This window comes from Olea europaea, chromosome 10 (genome assembly GCF_002742605.1).
Source record: "Olea europaea var. sylvestris chromosome 10, O_europaea_v1, whole genome shotgun sequence".
Classification (NCBI taxonomy): domain Eukaryota; kingdom Viridiplantae; phylum Streptophyta; class Magnoliopsida; order Lamiales; family Oleaceae; genus Olea; species Olea europaea.
This window is the reverse complement of record NC_036246.1, coordinates 37,197,334-37,215,953: the sequence shown is the minus strand read 5'-3', so window position 1 is coordinate 37,215,953 and position 18,620 is coordinate 37,197,334. Positions and strand designations below refer to the sequence as shown.

At 34.6% G+C, this 18,620-nt stretch overlaps 1 protein-coding gene and 1 pseudogene across 3 annotated transcripts; both read right to left on the bottom strand.

Annotated features, from left to right (window-relative positions):
• Nucleotides 1-355: 355 nt before the first annotated feature.
• On the bottom strand, nucleotides 356-5,582 carry LOC111402087 (annotated as a pseudogene).
• Nucleotides 5,583-8,645: 3,063 nt separating this feature from the next.
• LOC111402085 (somatic embryogenesis receptor kinase 2-like) lies at nucleotides 8,646-17,138 on the bottom strand. 3 transcript variants are annotated; one of them, XM_023030139.1, is made up of 11 exons: nucleotides 16,605-17,138; nucleotides 15,886-16,018; nucleotides 15,673-15,753; nucleotides 13,270-13,413; nucleotides 11,844-11,915; nucleotides 11,624-11,695; nucleotides 11,421-11,533; nucleotides 10,535-10,666; nucleotides 10,110-10,451; nucleotides 9,534-9,928; nucleotides 8,646-9,154 (listed from the first exon to the last, which is right to left on the bottom strand). In XM_023030139.1, exons 1-11 carry the CDS (start codon nucleotides 16,696-16,698, stop codon nucleotides 8,840-8,842), a joined length of 1,893 nt encoding a protein of 630 aa, XP_022885907.1. In that variant the 5' UTR covers nucleotides 16,699-17,138; the 3' UTR covers nucleotides 8,646-8,839. The 3 variants fall into 3 exon arrangements, with proteins under 3 accessions (XP_022885907.1, XP_022885908.1, XP_022885909.1); XM_023030140.1 differs by having other exon boundaries at nucleotides 8,840-9,154; nucleotides 15,682-15,753; XM_023030141.1 differs by lacking the exon at nucleotides 11,844-11,915 and having other exon boundaries at nucleotides 8,840-9,154.
• Nucleotides 17,139-18,620: the final 1,482 nt, after the last annotated feature.

Below are 18,620 nucleotides of genomic sequence, written 5' to 3'. Positions count from 1 at the left end.
TAGGCCAGAGGAAGAGAAGTCATCACCAGCCCATCGTGTTCAATTGATTGGGTGGACTGGTGTCTCGTGTCCTCTCAACATATCATAGACTGAGTCGTTAGTCAATCTTATAAAAAAGCACTACATAACACAGTTGCTGAAAAATTAATCCGAAAATAAACAAGAATTATAGCAAATTAAGGATGTTCGATTCAAGTATACGATGGTATCACCTGAGATGTAGATTAATAAACTTATACAACCAGGATACTTGATGATTTGATGGCAAACAGCCCACATAATCAATGTCATTCAAGAAGGAATGCCTATTGGAGGATCCTCGGTTTGTCCAAATCCCAAGGTAGACGAGTATGTCTCGTCCTACAGAGGGTGATGCATTAAGCAACCAATTCGGTTCAATTGTTCGCACTTCACAATGTACACTCATTTTTATTACAAACTTTGTATCTTTCAACTTGTCATAAACAACTTCGAATTCTTTGAAAATGTCATTCATTAGTTCGATTCTCATGTCAACAAGGATATCGAGAAGCTGGGCGACGTGGGGCTGGAGACTGGATGAAGTTCGCAATCGTAGGTATCACAGGCATTTTATTTCTTCATTAATCATTGGGGGGCACGGTCAAGGAAGATTTTTTCGTTGTTGGAGTTGACCATGTCGGCTAGAACAGTCACATAGCTACCGGAGGCTGTGTCCACCATTGCTGAACTACTATACTGACGAACATATTCCTATTCCAATTTCACATAACAGGGACAAACAAACATAGAAAACGACTATTATATTTTCTAACACGTGGACCCATTTCTAAATACAGTGTGTAATATTTCAATATTAAGCGAATATTCACATAATGCCTAGGCCAGTGGGAAAATATGAAATAGGAGAAAACGGGGACAGTGGAACACCAAATCGAAACTCAACCTTACTGATCCTGAGTTGATCTGGAATGTTCTGTATATGACTGAGCATGAGAACTAAGATTTGAGCTTTGCCTAGCGAACAGGTTTGGGAAAGGGAGAAATGTCTCCTCGTCCATTGAAGGTAATCTCTGAGGTTGGTGAGCACTACTAGGGCTGACGACATGACTGTTGGGCGAGGAGGTATTCACTCCCCCCTTGGCATCGTTACCTGAAGTAAGGTTTGCCGCCTGATGTATGCTTGGAGAACCCAAAACACTGGTAGAACCAAATGAACTTCGATTATCCAAAACAGGCCTTTCTACGCCGTCCAACTTGCCTTTGTTACCATGAGAAGGGTTTTCAACTCTACCGTCTAAAACCTCGTCATTATTTTTCTTGACGAGTTCACTGATTCTAAGCTGAGCAAGGCTAGCTGCAGAACGGGCAGCAGTTGCTGCACTCTCAGCACTATCAGCAGCCGCCTGTGCAGCAGCCAGTACATCCTGTAAATCAACATTATTCTCATTCTTGATACCCACGACATGGGGAGGTACATTGCCTTGTCTCGCAGGAACCGATGCAGGAGACTGTGATGGAGGAGACATGAATTGGCACAAATTGTTTGTCTTCCAATGGACCCAACGAAATATTGGGGGAATCAAGTTCCCTGCTTAATGATTTCTCCCGCAAGACTTCTTCTGACAGATTTTTTTTCTCTCCACAAGGTTCTGAATCATCTTCGTAACTTTCAGATAGTGCAGAGGCAGGAAAAGGAAGCATTTCTGGTGCCGAGACAGTTCCTTTACTCGATTGTAATGGCTGCTTAGGAACTTCGGGAAAATCTAATATTTCAAAATCAGCATCGGAATCTGACTGTTTTTCCGTGTCATGTTCAGAAGCAGAATATATTGGTTCATCATGTTTCTCTTTGTGAAGGGGCACCTTAGAACCACTGACAAATTGTGTTGACCCGCTCTTTAAGGAAAGGAACACACATCAGGCAAGAAGATATAAAGAAAGTCAAGGCTAAAGTAATCACAAATTAGTACCAGTAAGTCTTCATGCGGCTTCAGCAATTCAGTTTCAGATGCACTTGGGTCCCAGTCTAGCTCGTGCTCCTCAGCAATTTCCTTGAGCAGCTTCAGTTTAACATTAGGGTCAGGAGTTCGAACAGATAATAACTCCACCAACTGCAAGTGTATAAAACGTCACAAGAAATAAGAAAAGAAACGAAGTTAAAAACTTTAAACTTCCGAATAAAATGCCATAAGATGACAACATATGCAACCTGGCGATTTACACCACATTCCGGCATAAGCTCAGTTGCAGATGAAACGAATTCTTTTCCATATTTGCCAGCAAACAGCATTTGAACCTGCAGTAACTCTGGGAGATCGGCGCACCTAGGTGCAGCAAAGCATACACTGGAAATTGCCTCTTTCAAGTCTAGTGGACACTCCCTAAACATCGTAAAGATTAGTTCATAGAACAGGTTAGTAAAGCTCAGATTACCTCAGTGGCAGAGTGGGTAACATGAATAAATGGTGAAAGTAATGACACGACCTCTATAAAAGAAGAAAGAAAAATAAACTTCATACAACCCCATCTTTCAGCAACCTGCGTCAACATTAAAAGTTCAACCTACTCCCTATCCCGCCACAGACATACACAACACCTAGAAGAGAGAGGGTGAGTGGGGGGGAGGCAGAGAAAAAAAAAAAAAAAAGCACAAAGACAGAAAGGCTTAAGGCAATACTGGAAAGCTTCAAAACCAGTTTTAAAGGGTATTAGTCTAGTGCAGACAAGCTGAACACAGTTTAGCTACTCTAATTTTACATTTTATCTGGTTTTTCGGCCAACTAAATTTTCCATCAAAAAGGGTAACTGGGAAAGTAAACATTTTTTTTTTTTTTTAAATTTCCTTTAATTTTTCTCTGATAAAGTTCGGTACCATCAGGAAAGACTTATTATTTCTATAACTCTTAATACATTGTGGAGGATAATATCCTTGTATCATACCAAACAACAATTCCTGACAAGTGATGAAAGGAGGACAGGTCAAATTTAATGTTCTGTCATATGAAATTAAAGCCTAGATTACCAGTTGTATAATTATTTATGTACCTAAAAATAAGTTTGCACTGTCTTGTAGTTGGGTCAAGACAGACTATGGGAAATCAGGTCAACTCAAATTACTTTTCTATAGACAGGCCAACTAGAATTGATTTAGAATGTCGTCTATTTCTTAACTTTCCCAACCTAGCTAAGATATTTCAAGTCAAAAATAATATAGCCCAGAACCTTGTCAATGCGTTTATTCAGAAGAGAGGTATCCATAGGAAAAAAATAGTTTGTTGAAAATAGTAATTGGGAAGTTTCAAGGAAGAGTCCATGTGTGAAAGGCTCAACTGTCTTGTATCCAATTCAAAATGGTATTGTAGATATGGGGATACAAGTGGCAAAACATCAAGGAAGCACGCATACAGGGTACATTTTTTATGTAGTAATATTCAGCAATAGATCATATCCCTAAGTATTTAACATTAGTTTTTCATTTGAAAAGTAAAAATAAACATTTTTTCTCTTACTAAAAGGAAATTGAACATTGTGGACTCAACTGCAAAGATCGTCCCAATAGGGACAATCATTCTTTCAAAAAAACCTATACTATCGACTTGATGGCAACACAACATACGAAACCTCTAGAACATCCACACTGCACAAACAATTTAGGGCACAGAACTAGAACAGAGGATAATTCTGCAAAAAATAGATGATGGACACATCAAAAGCTCAAATGGTCCTCGATGAGGAAACAAATTTGCTACTATGAAACCTTCACGACTATTACCAAAACTCAAAAAACAGATCGCAAATCAGGGAAAAGAAACCTTAACCATGCCACCTGGGAACACATCATTAGTTGACAGACCATGGCTAGTTAGACAAGGTAAATAAAACAACTGCATCCACCATAGATCAACATGTTAAGTACTATCCAAATCATAGAGGGGATCAAAATCAAGTCTGTTACCCAAGCCCCCTTTTCTTATTAATGAAGTCACCTATAGATACCTTTTTAGACATACAGTGTCAAACTTAATTTTTCAATGAAATGGCACACCCACAAAAAATCCAGAGAAAAGGAAAACCAAAGCATAGATTTCTAGAGTAATCTCAAAAATAAACAGAGGCAGCAAATTTAGGGAAGTTTTCCCTGAACGCAAAAGAGAAGCCTATGAAGAAAAAGACAACAGTGGTTCTGAAGACGGGGTATCTTCTCATCAGCGATCTCTTCTATCCCTTGTTTTTCATAACATGTTTATGATAAGTCCACACATTTCGTGAAACCTACAAGTACTACACACTCATCCACCATTCATTTTCCTCTATTTATTTTTTTTGATAACATTTTCCTCTATTTATAATTTGAACACATTATAAAAAACTCCCAAACATGCTTCTAGAATCTGGCCTTTTACATTAGGGGTCTGTAATTGAAAGAACTACCTTAAGCTTATCATTTTCTGCAACTCTCAATGATGAGATGAAGTACTAGACCACCAAATTGTCTTAAAAGTTTCCCTAATACCATTTTGGTTCAGAAGGAACAAGGATTCCTATTGTATATACCTTATTAATAAAGGTGACATCCTTTTTGAGGTAATATAATCATTGCTTGTCTATCAAACTTACAATGTAAAGATATCTTATATCGTCCTCTTTCATGATTAATTTGTCCTTCGTTAAACTTATAAGATTATTGAGCCCTGAATGCATTAACCGTGGAATCACTTGCTAAAATGATTGTACGGTGGAGGGCACGATACCTTTGTGCTTCAATGATTGGAAGACGAACAGCAATAAGCTCGCAGAATAGCTCAATTATCTCCTGTGCTGCCATCATCTTCTCTTCTCTTATAATATGCTCAACCTAAATTTTAAAATAAAAATTATTTTCTAAAAGCAGGAAAAATCCACATGTAAAAATCGAATAAGTTCATAAGGGAAAAAAGCATGGATTAATACTCGAATCCGCGCAGTGGCTTCTTGGCCGGTCTCAAGGAGATTGGCAATTTCTCTACGCATTTGCTTTATTTGTATCTCTCTTCTGTTCCTCAGTAACTTTATTCGGGGAATTGACAGTTTCAACAGGGTTTTACTGTAACATTATGAATAAAAAACAACTATAGATTACAAAGTCACTCACTTATAAAACCACGTACTATCCACAGTTCAACAATCACCACGACTTTCAATATTTCCTTAAATTAAAAGCAAAAAAATTAAACTAGCACCAAAAGCCCGATCAAATTCAATTGATTATAGATGCACATAAAATCATGAGTTAACAGTTATTCACTTTCTAATCTCGAAAATATCATACTCTGGTTTGATCGGAAATTTTCCAACAGTTCCTCACCAACTTATCAGATTGTGTATAATTACAGAAACCCTAAAATCGAAAATAAACTAAAATTAAAAATTAAATAAGAAAAAAGAAAAAAGAGGTTACCATTTCGCAACTTTGAATCCTCCCTTCGTCGTAAAGGAATCGAGCATCGACATCGCGATTTTTTAAAACCACGTTCCGCGAATTGTACTAATTGACTAGCAGAAGATGAAATTTATACAGAGAATTTTATGACGGTGGGTGTTGATGGTAAAAATAGCTTAGATTTATTAGACGGTAAAATCGAAATTTTTCGACAAAGGGAAATGACAATAATGTGATTGTGTTGGGAGGTCACCTAACTTTGGGGAGAAGTTTCATTTTAGTCAATTGGTTTTTCTCAAACTCGTAATTGAAGTTTCAGTTCCGTAACCAATAGAAATTTCGTCAAAAAATAGTGTTCTTTCTTATGTGGCAGGTGAATTTTCGTGCATCAACTCGTGATTTCAGTTTACCATGTTGGTGTTATAGCAATGTGTACCTGCATTTACGATACAAAAACCTTATCAGTGAAATACACTTCTACAAAGTATAATATAGCGTATCATATAGGGATTTTGAAAGATCAGGACTGTTCTAAAATCAAAATATCCTCAAATTCCATATCGTTTCTCAATGTTACTTATTTCTATTTTTTAGTTTCATTTCTCAAAATATGAGTTAAATTAAAACTATAAAAGAGTCTATATGGTGATCATGTTTTCATCCTTGCCTAATTTCTTGAATAATCGCTAGATTTTTGCCTTTCAAGGATGAGAAATCTTGTTATCTTTAGTGTTATATTAATCTAAATTTTATAGGTCGAATCTCGCATTACTAAGCTACATAAACATTATCCATGTATGAAATTTGTCTGCGACACATAGATAAAACACTTAAAACTAGTTTGAAGCAGAAAAAAGAAAAAAAATGTTGAAAGGTTAAAATGACACTTTATTCAAAGTTGAGTGGCCTCTAATGTTTGACACTATGTTGCAACTTGCAAGAGAGATTGAGGTAAGAGAAATAGATATACAACCAAAATAAGGTACACCTGCTTCTCTATAAGCGGATGGGATGCATATGTGCTTCCAAAACTTGTACCTTTTCTAGAATAATTTTAATATTCAAATGGAAAATTTGTATCTTTTTATTCCCAATCTTTGCAAAATTTATTAAATCTACTCTAAACCGTGTTATTTAGCATAATTCATACCCAAAGTGTCAATTATATAGCAAAACTCCATTTTGATCATTAAATAATGGATTTATCATTTTTTTAAATAAAAAAAAGTTTTAGAAAAACATTAAAACAATAAAAATAAAAAATTTGTACACGAAGTCCTGTAACTTTTTCAAAAAGTAAAAATAAATCTTATTTAAAACAATTAAATCTTTATTAATACAAAAAAGAAGGTTTCCAAAAAAAAAAAAAATTCATATTCCCCCAACCGAGCACACCCACCCATCCTCGGTCTAGGGGGGATAGATTAGGATTGATTGAGAAAGATGAAATTTTTCTAAATTCATTTTTCAACAACCGAGCTTTACTTGGTAGAAACGGAAGGAATCTGTCTCTGACCGAGAAATCCGATCAACTGGGATACCGGCCCAAGTTCGCCCTGATATTTTGAGAGCTTTATGTCAATTTCAAATTGGGCTCTATATTTTAAATCTCTTTGTATAGAGGTTTTAGTCTGTTTGATGGAGATTAAATTCTTGTTTGAGTCTTATTTTTTTATTAAAATATATTTTTCAATAGTGATTTAATATTATTTCAACTACATATTTCTCAATAAAATTATATTATATGCAAATTCAAATTTTTTTTTATTTTTTAATTATATATTCTACATCATAACAATATTTCAAAATGCATTTTTTTTGATAAAAATGGCCCTCAAACAATCCCTAAAATCAAAATTTTGGTCGATTTTGATAGAAGTAGATAAAATATGTGGATTTAAAGTTTTGAAACCTATAAAATATTTGGTCAAAATTAATTGTTGATTTTGATTTAAATTAAAATTTAGATTTTAATCGATACCAAACAGGGGCTTAATATAATTATTAGGAATCAAACACAGACAGCTAAGCCCCAAATTTGAAGAGAAAACTAATAAAATGTCAAATTTTAACCAGCAATACAAATTATAAGTAAAGTTTGGCAAATAGAATTACAATGCAATGGCAAAGAAGTATGTCGTTTATATGATTATTTTCTCACTACAACTATTTCAAATAAAATTGAATATACATTTGAGTTATTTATGTACAAAATTGGAGAATGTGGCTGCAAAAAGATAGTGTAAAAAAATAATGAAAATGATGATCAAATACAAACAAACTTCTAATTTTATATTAATTTATAAAAAATTAATTTAAAATTAGAAGTATCCATATGAACAAGGACAAAGAATTACTAAATTCAAAGTACTTTTAACAAATATCTAAATATATTATTATCGTGAGATTAAAATAAAACAATATAATAATAACATATGTACTCTGTTGTATATGTTTTGAAGAGAAGAGAGAAATAGATAAACCTGTAAGGTTGTATCAATGACAGCAAGATCAAACCAAATTGCATTGAATCCTCAAAATTTTAATTCAAAGGGGGATAATTTATATCTTGTTAGATTGAAAAAATAATGGTCGGTGAATGTTGGACATGGAATTGAAAAAAACAAAGAGACCTTTTGTTTTGTTAGAAAAAGAAAATGAATATTTAGAAGATAAAGTGTCTACTTTATAAATAGGAAAAGTAATGTTTGTGATAAATAAGTCCCCGTTTGGCCTCATTTCGTGGAAATGAAAATGGGTGAAATAGTATTTTTTTTTTAAAAAAAATAAGTGGTTGAAAGAGAAAGAAATTTTTTTGATTTACGTGTAATATTATTTTATTGAAGATTATGTGATTGAAAATAGGAGTGAGAAAAATGAAAATGTAATGAAATGGAAATTAATAGGGGCCAAACGAGAGCTAAATGTAAGCGATAAATTTGTTGCAATATATATATTTTAAAGATTTATGTATTTTCAATTTTTATTAGTTTCTTATGTTTGCATACGATAATTCTATTTCCAAAATTTCATAGATATAATTTTCATTTTTTTTCAACCAACCAATTAACTTTACTTAATTTAGAGCCCTCACCAAAGCGAGGCTTTAGGCGACCGCCTACTTCGCCTACACTCAGGGCTGCCACTGACCGGCCAATTTTCATCCCTAGGTATCGATCCTAATGGTCTTCATGAAAATTTCATACTAGCAGGATATAACTGTTAAACTCACTGGCTCGAGTAAGAAACCAATAACAAGTTGTTCAACTGATTCTATAAGCAATTCATCAAATGTCTGCCATTAAAAATTCCTATGCACAAATATAACTAACCATACATTCACAACAGGCTCTCAGAGACTTGAAAGGGGTTATTTTCTTGGAAGCAAAAAATGGTTAAACAGAAAAGGTCCTAGTAATTTCCTCTAGCCGTGAGGGGTCACCTTGGACCCGACAACTCGACTGCGTGTAAATTTTCTGTCGAATCCACTATCCATTCGGAACTTGAATGTGGAATAAGTTCAACTTCCTGGCGAAGAACTTCAACTTTCTGCCACTCGTCCCACCGTTCAGCCAAACCATCACCTTCTAACATTCTCACCACATCCGACATCTTGGGCCTGTCCATAAGAGAGCTCTGAGTGCAAAGCAGAGCAACCTGGATTAGCTGCTCCACCTCTGCCTCCACATAATTGTTCTGCAAATCTGGATCAACCAGCATTTCCAATTTCTTTTCTTTGAGTAGTCCTTTGACCTGAAATGTAAGACGTAAGGATTGGAAAAAGAAAAGAATAGAAAACCTGTGAATATATAATTTCACAAGTTAGTTTTGCGGAAAATTTGAATAGAGGAAGATGCCTCTCAAACTAGCCAGAACCAAAGAAGTGGGTGAACATACAAGACTAAGCCCCTGTTGATCTAGATTAAAATCTCAAGTCAAAGTCAACAGTAAATTTTAAACACGTATTTCATAGACCTACAACTTTTCAACCACCAATTTCATTTGCTTTTATCAAAATCTACTAAAAATGTGATTTTAACCTACATCAAACAGGGGCTAAATTGGAAGCTTAAAAGGATTTTTAATACGTTGAACTAGGAATATGATAAAAGTGAAAGGTAGGGCGACGTACCCAATCAAGCAACATCACGTCGTCATCGTTTGCAAGGCGAGCTAGGTCAAATGCCCGCTGCCCAGTTATTAGCTCAAGAAGCATAATTCCATAACCAAAAACGTCAGTTTTCTCTGAAGATTTTCCTGTGGACAGATACTCTGGAGCTATATGTCCGATCGTGCCATGTACAGCAGTAGTAACGTGGGTATCCTTGTAATCCATAAGTTTAGCCAAACCGAAATCCCCAACTACAGCCTCAAACTCGCCATCTAGCAATATATTTGCTGCTTTCACGTCACGGTGAATAATCTTCGGGTCACAATGATCATGCAAATAAGATAGTCCTCGTGCAGATCCTAAAGCAATGCGTCTCCGTGTAGGCCAATCAAGTGGTGGCTCATTTGGTTGGCGTTCTGTATATATATACAATTAATTAAACTAGTGCATGATTGAAATTAAAGATCATTCACCCTTCCCGGGCTGGGCATTCTAACCATAAATTAAGATGAGCTTGAACAAACAAGATCGTGGTACAATGGACTGGGAAAAAAAAATATTGAAGAGTAAACTAGTATCATTCTTAACAAGGATCACCTCTTAAACATGATGCAACACTTCCATTAGCCATATATGGATAAACTAGAAGGCGTTCAGTAGGAGTCATACAAAAGCCACGCAGTCTAAGGAGATTACGATGCACAGCCATACTGATCATCTCCACTTCTGTTTGAAATTGAAGCTCCCCACCAGGAGTCCGCTCCTCCTTAAGCCTTTTTACAGCAACCAGCAAACCATCAGATAGCCGTCCTTTGTATACTTTTCCAAAACCACCTCTGCCCAGAATGTTTTTATTGCTAAAAGTATCCGTGGCAACTTGCAACTCTCGGAGAGAGAAACGTTTTAGCTGTCCCAGATGTACTTCAGGGTCCTCTTCAGCTACAAAGATATGCAGACAAGTTATGTACGGCATTAGAGAACCTTGTTCCATGCAAAGGAATGCGTTCAGTCAAACAACCAACCAGGTACATCAAAGAAATATTCCTTCGGTTTTCTCCTACGCCACCATGCAAACACAATAGCCGGGGAAGCAAAGAGCAGAGCTGCACCGGCAGCAACCCCACCTGCGATGGCTCCAGTTGCACTATTTTGTCCTACAGTTTCATTCCTCATCATCAGTAATCACATAGTGAGAAACTTATATTATAGATTTCACTATGGAATACCTCCTGATCCCCTTTTTAATTGAAAGGCAATTAAATATTTTATTAATCAAGGAATAATACACAGGAAGTGTATTATTACTTCATGTCAAAAAGAAATAACATTAAATTGGGCAGTCCATCTATAGGTCAAATAATTCACAACAAATTACTTTCATATCCTCACAATTAGATATAGACAGTAGAAATCAGCCAATTCAAAATGGAGTGTACCATTCACAGCACTAGTACTCAGTTAGATCTAATTTCAGGAAAAATCCAATAATACTAACAGCAGATGCGCTAACTAAGATAGAAATGCAGCTATTTTTAATACTTTTTTTTTTTTTTGAGTATCATAGACAGGAATCGAACTATATTTTTATGTTTATCTTAGATTCTTAGTTGACCAACACAATCAGCGTTTAATAGAATCAATACGAGCAAATGCAGCGACCCATGAAGAATAGCAAAAAATAACAAATTTCTCAATCTTTGCAAGCACCAGACAAGACTTTTTTACACAGTTATACAGATGACAGACTGTGTATAGTTAATTTCTTACTTAAAAAAAAAAAAAAAAGGAACTGATCAACTCTACCCTTAGACATACTCCAATAAAAAATTGAAGATCACACTGATCGGGTATTCACCTTTTCAGAAATGCCACAGCCCAGCAACTAAAACCAAAGTTTAATAAAATTACCTGGCAAAGAAATCGGGGGTGGTGGAACAAATGGAGGGGGTGGAGAGAATGGAGGAGATCCAGGGCAAGGCCGTCCAGTAACTGGGCCACATAGATCCAAGTTATTAGCAAAACTGAAATTGGCAAATCCTCTATGTCAGCACAAATTCAAAGCCACAATATTTACATTTCAAATTAGTACCGGGCATATATCAGCAAGAAACCTGATAGGCGTGAATAGAGAAAAGGAACCATTATCAGGTACTGCCCCTGAAAGACGGTTGTTGGATAGATCCCTGTGTATGAAAGTAATTTGAAACCATCACAACATCATCCAAAAAGAATCGCATGCCTACATGTAAAACAGTGAAGCGGGAGAAAGACAAACAGAGTGCAATTACAAAACATAAAAAGAAAGTAAATCAGACCAACATGGGCACTTACAGCACTTGTAATGATGAGACATTTGTCAATGACAAAGGGATGAGACCGGTCAAGCTGTTGTTATTTAGACGGCTATCCTTACACAGACATGACAAGGGTGCAGGTTAAGATTCATGATGTCTCACAAAATCATAAGAGAATGTTAACATGTTTTTATCTGATGCGTCAGTATTCAATTAAATCAACAAATAAGATAGCAATAAGGAAAAAAAAACAAATTCAAAACCTTTTCAGAACACCGACAGAAAATCTCATGCTAACATTAACTCAATCATAGTCTCAATAGATCTGTACAGCCATCTGTGGAACTTTTCATCGTGTCCTGTCCTTTTTTCCTGGGTTGGGGGTTGAATGCGAGGAAGAAGTTTCACGTTCCATTTTACTTGTCAAGATTAACGTGACAGTGGCTCAAAATTACAGCATCAGCACTAAGGTCACAATGTCAGCACCCAAGAAAATTTCTTTATCTTGCCAAAGTTTCTCAGAAGATGATCATGCAACTAGATAGTTAATGAGCTCAAAGACTGAACAGACAGCTTTGAACAAAAGAACTATAATCAAAACCTCGGTTTTTCATTTTTTCCCCCAGTTAAGGTGGCATTATCCCTCATTCTTAGTAATCTTCAGTGTGTTGTCAACACCCAGCTAACTGTCAAATAAGAATCAGTGATCCCTCTGTTGCCAATTCCTTTTTCGTTCGCAATTTCTTTTCTTATGATGAAACAAGAACTAATTTCCTCTCTTCTAGTCTCTATATAATCATATTCCTTGTTCATAAGCAACTAAAATTACATCACTCTTTAATAAAGTCCGATGTTGTTCCCTTTAGTTAAGGCATATATTTAGCCCTTGTTTGAGCCACATTATTAGAATGAAAATGTATTTTTGAATAGTGTATTGATGGAAAATGTGTGGTTAAGAAATAAGAAAAAGATTTGGATTTACGTGTAATATTATTTTATTGAAGAATGCGTGGTTGAGATGATATCAAATCACTGTTAAAGAATGTTTTTTTTTTTTTTTAAAAGTGGCTCAAATAGGGCCTTAGATTATTTTTACATAATAAAGCAGTTACTTTCAGCATCAGGACAAATCGCAGCCATTCCCCATTATTTAAAACAACAAAACCACCTCACACTAAAATCCGCTCTCTTTCCCAGAAAAAACAACAAAGAAAAGAAGCAATCCTAGCAACACTCAAGGGAAGGCCATAACATTCTCTTCATGTATGCTTTGCTACCACGATTATGTTAGGGACATATACTTTTGTCTGCTGGGACATGCAATGTATATATTAATTTGTGCGTGGGGATAGGGAAAAGGGATACAAATCAGGCAAAAAAAGAAAACATCAACAAGAGTCGATGACCATAACAAGCAATTCAAATTCACAATACTATTCCACATCCAAGATGAATGTACATACAGGAAACGTAATTTAGAAAGCTTGCCCAATGTGTCTGGAATGGGACCAGTGAAACTATTCAAGTACAGATCCAAGCTCACTAAATTAGTCAGATTTCCAAGATCACTGGGGATTGGACCACTTATATTATTACTGTAGAGCTCCCTGTCAAAAAATAAAACAAATTTGATTTATGTAGATTAAAATAAGACAAAATCATTAAATTAATGCATTCAGAAAAACGTGGGAATAAATATGTAAATATATGCTCGAAAATATTTGCATATATCTGCGTGTAAAAGGCATGAATTCATAGTACTCTGCATTACAAGATTATGATGTTATGCTAAGTTTTGACATGATGTGTGGTAAATGTATGTAATGAGTAATTAAATAAAAGTATCATAGTTATTAAAGCACATAGCACACCAAGACATCTTGATTCTGAGCACAAAGCAAGGAGCTTGATACCCATTATCCATAATCTGTTATGGAGAAATAATATTGAACTGGAAAACATTAAAGAAAAATACAGCGATAATAGGTTTCTTCAAATTTTAATGTAGATTTTCCTGTAAACTTTAAATTAACTTTCCCTTCAAACCCAGTTTTACACCTTCACAAAACTACATATGGAAACCTTCTTCTCTGGACAAATAGTCAGCAAAATGCAAAAGAAGCAGATGTTTTAGATGAAAAGGGTCACAAAAGCCCAAAACTATAGAAAAGAATGTTTGTTTGCGCTTTCCACTTCATGTAGATTTTTCATCAAAGAGAAATATGTTCTTCTCCTTGACCAACACAAATAAAAATGACAATGACAGAAGTTAAAAGAAACAACAGCTCCGCAAGGTACTCATTTTATTTGGCAGTTTTTGGATCTAAAATACTATTGAACAGGATACTTTCTATTGGCATTAGAAGCACATGATATTAATTTGCACAGATCTATTAACCAAGAAACACTGAATATTGCAAACAAAATCCCAGAAAAAGAAGAAGAATATTTAGTGCCTGAAAAGAAAATACCACAATTGTTGAATCTCAATTGTTTTCTCCTTTCTAAGAAGCTTGGCAAGTAGCTTAGTAGTTATGAGGGAAAACAATCTCACTTTCCATTCTCTTACCAGAAACAAAAAAACCGCAGTCCATCTACCAAACCACTACTTGAAACATGCACACACACAAACACACAAAGACGGAACTTTTTGCATGCCACAGTAGGCATCAAGACACCAAAAATTATAAGATGGAATGAGATATAACATTCCGCCCTTCTGGGCATGACTAATGAAGAAAAAGAACTCAACTGTAATCTTTTCCAATCAGACCTCAATATTGTAGCGTTCATTAATAGGTTCCCCATATTTAATTGTCTACTGATACTGATACTGATACTGATACTGATACCGATACTCTAAAACTTTGTGACCTGCCATATGATATTAAAGCTTACATATGACAGCATTCTCAAACTTCATTAACTTTATAGACGGTAAATTTTGTTCTTTCTCGTGTAATCAACATCCAGTGAGACTAAATTGCTAATAGAATGAAATATAAAGAACATTGACTATAATTTTCCCTATGGTCATCCTATTCATGCAAAAATCAGGTGTTGACAAACTTATAAACAGTTTTGGTGCATGATAGATTCCTGTGCTGTTGTAGCTGTTGCAGAACTGAAATGGAGCCTGGGGTTGCCAAAGTTAGTTTTTATGGATTAGATTTGAGAGGTTCTGGCTACTGCGGCTGATGCTTGAGGTAACTGGGATGTCCAAGGTTCTGCCGGCTGCTGATGAAATTGGAGATAACTGGAATAGTGCTAAAGAATTGCAGAATTGAAGCTAGATGAAATATATTGTTTTATTGAATTGCAGAGAACTTAAAACATCTATAAATGAACTGATGAAATGAAACAGAATTTGAAAGACACACCAAGGCATTCGAGAGGCCTTCATCTCTCCTCACTTTTCTAACAAAATTCCTGAATGAATTCTCCCCCAGCCCCTCATGACATTTATAGATATTCTATTATATCTCTATTCCCCATTTTACCCCTTTGCTAACTAATTAGTGGAACACTCTAGAATTTGAATTAACAACTTGCATGATTGAATCATATTGGAGTTGGGATGCTATCAGTGCATTTTATCAGGTATAACTAATGTTCTAGTAAATTATTTTAAGTTTTCCAATGGTCATCAAACTCTCAGCGTCGATGCAGCGAGATTCTAGCCACAACTAAATCGTATATTGGTCATAGAAATACCTTAAACAGAATATATCACCAGCAGATTTGTCATTCCAAACATAATCCAATGTTCAACATTTATATAATAATATTGGCATTTTCTGTTCATAATGCTAACTTGAATTATTGTGATTTTAATAATAAAAATAAAAAAGAATCAACAAATTTACTTGACATACAAGTACTGCAAATTCTTCAGCTGACCAAGCTGTGGTACCAATTGACCTGATAAAGCAGCATTCCCCAGATCACTGGGAAAAAAAAATAACTGGACGTTAAGGCCATAAAATATGTTTCAATTGGTTAACAAACTTATTACACTAACTTTAGGAAGTAGCACTGAATGTATGAAAATGGAAAAATTAACTAAAGCAGATACTTACACTCTTATAACACTGTTATCATTGTTGCATGTAACATGGAACCATGTACACGGGTTGACAAGGGTAGGGTCCCAACTCTGCAGCACCTTGTTTGGATCTTCTAAGTTCGTCCTAAGGCTATGTAAAGCATCACCTGTCCATATATGCAACGGGAAAACTTAGATGCCACAGAGTAATAATACATCATAAAAAACAACACCAATCATCTCAAATTGCCATGTGGAACAACTGAGAAATGGTATGAAAATCAAGTTTTTCATGATTATTTAAATTTATTTTAGTAAAGTAGAACCATTTCCAAAGAACTTAAACAAGGAAATAGTTTCTTGAGAAGATTCTAGTGAAGAGTCAATTTTTAAATTAGAAAGACAGTACTACAAGTTATATAAGAATTTCTATAACAAGAACTACGCTAATGAATTGATATAAATTTATATTCCCAATATAGTTCACAATAAATTAGGTGCTAGAGTATTTTTGACATTTTTTTGGCATAACATCAGTAAATTCAAAAGTTACATTTCTATAAATCCATTCCATGAATGGCACAATAAATTAATAAGCCAAAGAAAATGTTGGAACTTTTCAATTATAACTACAAATTGAAGAAGAAATTCAAAAGAAATCTAGAGCCAAAAGAACACAAAAAAGCCCACAAGTATATTTAAAAATATAAACCGAAATAAAAAAAATATAAATATACATACATTAACACAAACCTTCAATGTTAGCATAGATAAATTTCAATAGATGCACCACTATAATTAACCACAGCACCAATGGTACTATACCCCCTCTTTCCATCAGCTTCATAATTCATATGCATATGTGCAGATAAGCATATAAACTCATTGGTTCATCAGAAGATATCTCAGATCCAAACACATCCAAAAGGGTCACTTAAAAAAACCCAGAAAATATTATCTCACTTTCTGCCCAAAAACTCCAACATTACACTCAAGTAATTGATCCCATTACATAACTACACTCTCTAATGGAAGAAATAACGAAAACTGAAAAAAGAATTATTATTATTATTTTTTTTTTTTTTTTTAAGTTCGAAAGGCTTTGTAATTTGATGAGGGCACTTTCTATGGCTCTCTGCAATTTTCACCTATGTAATGTACAGTACTCACTTTCTCTCTCTACAAATCCATTTCCTCTTTCTGCATCAAGGTTGGGAGGGAGAGAGTGTGTGTGCGAGTGTGTGGGATAATTATCGTTTTCTTTTTGAGCGTGTGCGGTGATTTGAGAGCTACCCGAACGGTGATCTCTGCCCAGGTTGCCCGACTGTCTTCACACCGAACCGCTTGGGCCTCGCCCTGGAAAGGGTGTTCACTTACTCCCCACGATCTACTTCAAATAAATTATAATTTATTCAATGTGAATTTTCTTTTATGTGAGAATATTGGACAATTATGTGGACATCACTTAATGTACAAGTAACATCATTCTAGAATAAAATGCGACGTGTTTGAGTGTTGATTTTCAAGGATGGTAAAAGAAACCATCTCAATCTCTCGGATCGTCAGATTTTAAAGCATATGAATATTGATTTTTGTTTGAAGGTTTGACTTTTCATGAATGGTGTGAAATTGGGGAGATTTTTATAAATGGCCTACTACTATTCATTTTTGGTAAAATGTCTATAATACCCTTAATGAAATAATTTATCATATATTGCACAAGATATCCTTAATTTATTGGGATAGTCTTAAATTCCTCTATTTCTCTCATTTCGAGTTTTAATATATAATTTCATCCTTTGATCTAATAAATTAGCATAATCTGTAATATAATTATCATGTAATTTACTAAGATTATCAAATTCCTTCGATAATATATCCATAATCTCTAATTGAGAATAAATATTTTCTATTTTTTCCATTAATCTATCTAACAGATTATCTAATCCTTTAATTGTATAACCTGGCATTATTCAAATAATTCCTTGCAAACTTTATGAATAATAACATATTTAGACAAGTTTTTTGCAAACATAAACAATAATAATCCCTACGATTCTTTCAAGATATTAGAAGAATTCTTTCTAAATTTAACAAAGACAATAATTTTACCTTACTTTTGATCTTAAATCTGTATTCTTAGAACCGAGTGACCTTCAGGCTCTGAATCTGCAAACTGCTCCCTTAAACGGCCTCTTGCCTCAATGAGAATTCTGCTATTTCAGCTTCTTGCCCTCACTGTATCTTTTCTTAGAATTAAGAATAAAGATCTTAAGTAAAGAAAATTCTCTCTTTGTTAAAGTAAGAAAGAGATTATCTTCTTCAATCTATCAAGAATCTATAGGATAGTAAGTTTTAGAAACTCATATCTTTCTGATATCAAAAGATTGAGATTTTATTTATAATGATTTATACAAGATTTATATTGTATACAAGGGATTTTCAGAAAAACTGATTTTGAAAAAGCTTAAGGAAAGAGAATGGTTTCTAACTCGAGATGATCCATTCTTTCCCAAAGACCTCTATTTATACATGACTCAAACTTACTATTATTGGTCTATTACATCATTGCATACATCAGAAATTTGAAAAAAGGCTCACATGCCTCTCTATTCTTTTCCTCCTGGGGTCTACATTTTCACATGCATTCTTTGAATTTTCATCAAAGGGACCTCCTTTCTTCTATTATTGCCTTAACATCTTTGGCTTCATATGTAGCTGGCTAGATGCTTTTCTATTATTGCTTCTCCATCTTTGGCTTTATTTGCA

What these genes read in the sequence shown, in the direction of transcription:
- LOC111402085 (XM_023030139.1), bottom strand. Translation starts at nt 16,698, where the DNA reads ATGAAGCTGATGGAAAGAGGGGGTATAGTACCATTGGTGCTGTGGTTA. An exon ending in TTGCAGTACTTGTATGTCAA is followed by an intron (nt 13,414 to 15,672) that starts GTAAATTTGTTG and finishes ATTTTTTGACAG; the next exon opens with GGAGCTCTACAGTAATAATA. An exon ending in ACCCCCGATTTCTTTGCCAG is followed by an intron (nt 10,667 to 11,420) that starts GTAATTTTATTA and finishes ATGAAACTGTAG; the next exon opens with GACAAAATAGTGCAACTGGA.